The 6,168-nt window shown below is 36.4% G+C and overlaps 1 protein-coding gene across 4 annotated transcripts; it reads left to right on the plus strand.

Moving 5' to 3' along the window:
* Positions 1-2,795: 2,795 nt before the first annotated feature.
* c2h5orf63 (chromosome 2 C5orf63 homolog) lies at positions 2,796-6,168 on the plus strand. 4 transcript variants are annotated; one of them, XM_041232288.1, is made up of 4 exons: positions 2,796-2,837; positions 4,085-4,199; positions 4,588-4,644; positions 5,683-6,168. In XM_041232288.1, exons 2-4 carry the CDS (start codon positions 4,092-4,094, stop codon positions 5,863-5,865), a joined length of 348 nt encoding a protein of 115 aa, XP_041088222.1. In that variant the 5' UTR covers positions 2,796-2,837; positions 4,085-4,091; the 3' UTR covers positions 5,866-6,168. The 4 variants fall into 4 exon arrangements, with proteins under 4 accessions (XP_041088222.1, XP_041088213.1, XP_041088197.1 ...); XM_041232279.1 differs by having other exon boundaries at positions 2,814-2,866; XM_041232263.1 differs by lacking the exon at positions 2,796-2,837 and adding an exon at positions 2,844-3,118.

Raw genomic sequence — 6,168 nt, forward strand, 5'->3', positions numbered from 1 at the left:
TTTCTGTTTTCTACATGTTAACCACTCCCTAATCCATGTACATGTGTTTCCTTGAATCCCAACTGCGTTCAGTTTGAGAATTAATCTTTTGTGCGGGACTTTGACAAAAGCTTTCTGGAAATCTAAATAAACCATGTCATATGCTTTGCAATTATCCATTATCGATGTTGCATCCTCAAAAAAATCAATCAAGTTAGTTAGACACGACCTCCCTTTCCTAAAACCATGTTGACTGTCTCCCAGGACCCTGTTACCATATAGGTAATTTTCCATTTTGGATCTTATTATAGTTTCCATAAGTTTGCATATAATAGAAGTCAGGCTTACTGGTCTGTAGTTACCTGGTTCAGTTTGTTTCCCTTTTTGTGGATTGGTATTACGTTGTTATTGTAATGGCCTGGCTAGCCTGTAGTATATTGTTTGTATCTCTTGGTTTTTACTGTGCAGTCCCACTGCTCTGGGACCCATTTCATAAAAGCTCTGCGACTGCCATGTACTTGTGATGTGCTTACAAGAACTGGCCTCCACAGAGTTCACACACAGATCATATGACAGAATGCTTTGTCTAAAAATTCAGCAATGTGGTTGAATTAATTTATCCAAGTATTGCTTAAATAATCCAGATTATTAAATGGCTTGGATAAATTAAGTGCTGTGATTGGCTAAACAAGATCACATGACCGTGCGGTTCGGTAATAACTGTCTTTGACATCATAGACCATTTTACTTACCTGATCTATTAATATTACTACGCCTTAATAGTAACAATGATCTAAACATTGTTTCTGTAGATAAAAATGTCAACTTACAACTGAAACAACATTTAAATCATTCAACAACCTGTTTTTTGGCAAATATACTCTGATATTTATTTGTCAGAGAACAGAACACAGGAAACTCTGAGGCAAGCAGAAGCAGTAACACTATTCAAAAGCATTCTGAGAAATCACGCAAGTCTCACCCAGCATGTAATGCACTGTACATACAGCAGCTGCATCTACTAAATAGCGCCTTATAAAACTGACTAGCGAGTATGCAATATCTAAACTCGACACAAGAGATACATCTCACCACTACCCTCCGATTTAAGAAACATGTTTAAAACAAAATTAAAATCTCTCCTGTTCTCTGCTGACACAACCGTTGGGCTTTTAAACAAGGTCGTGTTCGGAATTCTATTGGGTTCGCCACGGACGGGAAGGACTGCAGCACTGCACAAACTGGCACGGCAGTCGTTTAGACCACTTATCATCTATGCTGGTTTACAATCTAGAGAAATTATGCCGGTTACCAGCATCGGTGTGAAAACAGCCTCAGAAATTATTCGTCAGTTTCTCTTGAAGACTCCCCCCCCCCCCCCCCCTCCCCCCGTCCCCCCAAAAAAAAAAAAAAAAAAAAAAAAAAAAAAAAAAAACACTCGGAAGCCCCTTCCTCGATTGCCAATGCAGTGCAGTTTTTGGCTGTTCCTTGAATCCTCCCTCAGAAGTGAGAAATCAGGCTGCTTTCAATTCACAAATATAATTCCATCTCGAAAAAATGTTACCATAAATGGCAATGTTCAATGTAATGTTTATGGCAAATTTAAATAAGTACAAAATATGCGTTACAATCAACAGTCTTCAGGGACTATTTTTTCTCAGTGGAAGGATACATAATATATTTCTTATTTTTTTCCTTAAAAAAGCCAGTTTGTGTAATTATTTATTTTTTAATTTATTTTGTTTTTTTTGCCATTTTAGAAGTGAAATAACCCACTCCAGGGTGTGCAGCAAGACAATTCTTACTGCACTTCCTGGGTGGTAGGAGGCACTTGGCCTGCGGCCTTGTGCCTCACACCCAGGGCGTGCGGTAAGAATTGTTTTACTGCACACCCTGTCCTGGGTTATTTCTTTCTTAATCCACTGTTACAGAAAGCCCAATCATTATAAACTGTGCCAGCACTAACAAGTCTTTTTGCATGTGTTTTTATCTGTACCAGAAAAGCCAACTCTTCCCTTCTAAAGAGCTTGAAGTATTCTGCCTAAAACAATAAATAAAATAGCCTCACCATCGAGTAATGTTAAGGATATTCTTTCAACATAACATTAAAGTGGCTGTTTTTTTTAAAAGAAATGTTCATAAGAACCTGCCACACCTTAGTATACATTTAAAATTATGTTTGTGGTTTTTCTAACAAATTCATTATGTAATCTTTTTGTCTAAAATAATGTTTGAAATTGATTGCAAATGTACATTGCGTAATTCAACAAAATAGAGCAGAACATGTTATGATAAAATTTAACCTACCATTAGTGGTTCTCAATGTTTTGTAGCCAAACCAAACATAACAAGCCACTAATAATACAGTACTTGTTTTATTACATATGTCAATTTTTACAACAAACAGAGCATTATTGGTATGATTTGATGACAAAAGATCCATTGCAATGCACTACAGTCAGTCATTAATGTTACATGATCCCAGACTGTCCCCAGTTTGAGAACCCTGGGCGCGTTCACGGAGAGCATTATGCGCAGCTTCTGTGCAGAATCAGACCAGTTAAGCCAATTATCTCCTAAGAATGACAAATCTGCGCAGAATAAACTCTGTGAACGCATCCATTGGCTAAATTGGACACTCTGCACAGAATCCGCGCAGACTGTACTCTGTGAACGCACCTCCTGCTCTTAGTGCTGTCACGTGGGTCCTAAAGGCAAGAGGTATTTTCTGAATGACAGTAATTGATTATTCTGTAAACAAATCAAGATCAGACAGAGCTATGGTTTCAACCAATTGGATCTCTTGAATTTGAGCGTTGACCTTCCGTCATTTTACCGGTCTTCCTAGGGACGGTCATGTAAGAATTTCTAGATCCTGTTATTGAATGTACGAAGAGGCTTAACGTGTTTAGCTAAGTGATTTAACATTTGCGTGTCTTGCATAATGTATGTGTTTTTGTAAAAACAAAATGTGTAGACTATTAGACTGCAGCGCTGCTCTCAGAAAGTGCAAGATAAAACCAGTAGCAAATTACAGGAGATTTTTTTTAAAGACCCGAAGACGTGGTTAATTTCTTAAAATATACAGTTTGTGCGATCCAACTAATGCGAGGGTTATGGTCAGTCTACGCAAACGGGGGTACTGTTTACATTTATTGATAAACATGATACAATTTTCTATGCAGCCATCTAAAACGACAGACTAGCCCCAGTTCAACCGGCCAGTGGTGCTAATATAAATGAGCATGGTGCTGGTATATACGTACTCGCTGCAGTTAACCCGTTCATAGCTACAGTTCATAATGTATGTTTCTTGTTTGGCCCTAAACAGCTCTTGCAGGACAAACCTGGAATACCTGTAGGGATATTTTGTTGGTTATAGGTGAACTTAAGTGTATAAGGCCTTTACCGTCATCCCTGCGAAATATATTTTTATGTTTTAGGTACAACTCAATTGAGATAAGATAAAGAACAAAAAAACCTCAACATCATTTCGCAAATGGGTTTATGTGTCCCCTAGAACCAGTGTGAATTGTTTAAACAGAGGTCCGAAATACTGCATTTACTAAGTGTTTCAGTATACTTGCTTGTAATCATATCATTGCACACGTTCAGGACGCTTACACACTTGGGAACCTTTAGCTTCTGAAACTTGAACTGGCAGCCCACTCACAGTGCTGTTTCAATTGTTGGGACAGGTTAATGTTTACAATCTGCACAGCTGAAGTCTATATTAATCCTGTAATGTAGGTGTTTTATTGAGGGGATATACAGTCCCTTGTTAACACTGCTAAATACAATTAAAATACAGGTATATACTAACACTGCTAATACAATTAAAAATACAGTGGTAAGAGGTCTAGTTAGAGTGGTTTACAAGTGTAATGGTTTCTGTATTCGATCTGCTGCTGTTCAAATAATTAAAATAGACCACAAAACCTTAAATTTAAACCTTAATTTAAATCTGAAAGCTTAGTTGCTGTAGGATGCCAACCTTCACACCATATTAATTGTATTAGAACCAATTACATGTGCTCTTAATTAGTGTCAAAGCATTTAATGTAAAATAAAGCAAATCAAGTGTTCTCTGTGCATTTCTCTAAAGAATCACAATGTACTGGCTTACGCGAAATACCCTTGGACAGATAAAAAGCAGCGCTTTGTGGCTCCGAAGTCTGTCAACAGCAAATCATTTACCTGTCTTAACCCTGTTCACCAAGGTAATGGAAGCATTTTAGAGCATTTTGTTTTGCAGGAAAGCATTACAATGTTTCTTACTGTTGATCTGATTCTGAAAATTGAAGTGACTCATTTATATCGGTATTATAAAATATTTTTTAAGTATTGTATGATTTTTAAGAGAGAAAAACTGTACTTTAAGATGGAAATAAAGAAATATATCTTTGTTAATAATGGCCAGTACTGTATCTATGAAACAAAAAAGCTGTATTTAAATGTACAATAAATCTTAATACAGCAATTGCGTCCATTAAATGTGTCACCCACGTGATACACAGTCAAGAGAAATGGGTTTGTAATGCTGTTTTGACTTAAAATATTACTGGAAGTATAGTATTTATGTATTTAATCTCTTAATCTTTCTTTCAGAATCCTTGTCCACTTTGTGATGAAGCAAAGGAGGTTCTCGAGCCATATAAACACAGGGTATGTATAGGTTACCCACATTCACTAAATGTTGTTAATAATACTAATAGGCATTCAGAGTGTATAATCATGAAGAGGATGACAAAGGCCTGTATTGACATGCTAACTGACTGTGATATCTGCTGTGTGTCAGTCATAGCAGCGGTTATGTACTGAGTCCTAAGCACACAGTGTTACAATCTGGGATTACATTTTATTTGTGTTGTGTTACCATTTTATTTGTGTTGTGTTAGAACGTGTCACCCTCACAAGACAAACCAAACAACAACCCATGGGTGAACTTTACAATTCCACCTTAAAAACAGAGCAATTCAGCCCATTCTGCGCTTTAGAATTATGACTGCAAGATGAAGACGCACAGTTAAGAAGAGACAAATTGAAATGCCCTCAATGGATATACAAACACCCAAACAGTAACTGAAGTTACCGACTAAAGGTGTACTTTAGATTGAATGAGATCTACTCAATTGACCTAAACCGTGGTGCGTCTAAATACTGCTGCCATTTAAATTATTCAAAAATGAACAGTCCTGAGATGTTGTTGTTTTTTTTTTAATTCATATTCTTTCAGATTTTAAAAAGATAAAAAGGCTAGACACACTGTTGGATGTTTGATTTTCATAACCTTGGGCCCTTTGCTAATGGTTTAAACAGTGCTGTTACTGTGATCCGCAGCAGTTCAGATCAATTAGATTTACCCAAGTGAGTCTTCTAGTAGAGTAGGTTTCAGGTTACTTAAATTATTTATTAAAATGTATGACTTTCCTGTCCTTATTAATTTAAAGTTTATAAAATACTTGGTGGAATAGTTCCTTATTTCAAACTAGGCATAGAGAGTAGATCAAGAAGGCAAGTTCAAAACAGAAGAGAAGAATCGCTTTTTGGCCCAGTTTTTGTTGCAGTTACTGCTTTGGTGTTAATGGTGTGTTAGCAAGAGACAAGCTCTTGTCATTCTCAACATTTCTTATGATCATAGTAGGTTACTCTGAATAGTGTTACAGACAATTCATACTATTTTTGTTTTGTTTTTATTTCAAGTTTGTCTTGCAAGAAGTGGACATCACCCTGCCAGAGAACACAGTATGGTATGAAAGATACAAGTATGACATCCCAGTCTTTCATTTAAATGGACAGTTTCTGATGATGCATAAAGTTCAAACGCACATCCTTATGAAGAAGCTTGAAAGTATAGAAGAAAAGGAAAGACCAAATCAACTGTGACAAAATCCTGGAAATGTCAAGAAACCCTTTTGTTAAATATTATGTTGAAAGTGGTAACGTGATTGTAGCTAACAAAATCATTTGGCACATTTTTCAGCCATGCACATCTATTCTCTATAAAGGTCTCAATGTGTAGTTATGAAATAAATCTATGTTTTAGCAAACATGTTAAATCAACTTTCATTTGTAAATGATATCTGTTACTACCCTAGTTAAAGAAATATTGGTTTGCAGGCCTTGCTTTCAGATAGTCTTGTACTTTTATGGTAATTTCACCTGTAGAATAAAATTGTGCCCACCTCT

The sequence above is a fragment of the Polyodon spathula genome, chromosome 2 (assembly GCF_017654505.1).
Source record: "Polyodon spathula isolate WHYD16114869_AA chromosome 2, ASM1765450v1, whole genome shotgun sequence".
Lineage (NCBI taxonomy): Eukaryota > Metazoa > Chordata > Actinopteri > Acipenseriformes > Polyodontidae > Polyodon > Polyodon spathula.

What these genes read in the sequence shown, in the direction of transcription:
- c2h5orf63 (XM_041232263.1), top strand. Translation starts at nt 3,096, where the DNA reads ATGGTCAGTCTACGCAAACGGGG. An exon ending in TCTTAACCCTGTTCACCAAG is followed by an intron (nt 4,200 to 4,587) that starts GTAATGGAAGCA and finishes TCTTTCTTTCAG; the next exon opens with AATCCTTGTCCACTTTGTGA. An exon ending in TCGAGCCATATAAACACAGG is followed by an intron (nt 4,645 to 5,682) that starts GTATGTATAGGT and finishes TTTTATTTCAAG; the next exon opens with TTTGTCTTGCAAGAAGTGGA.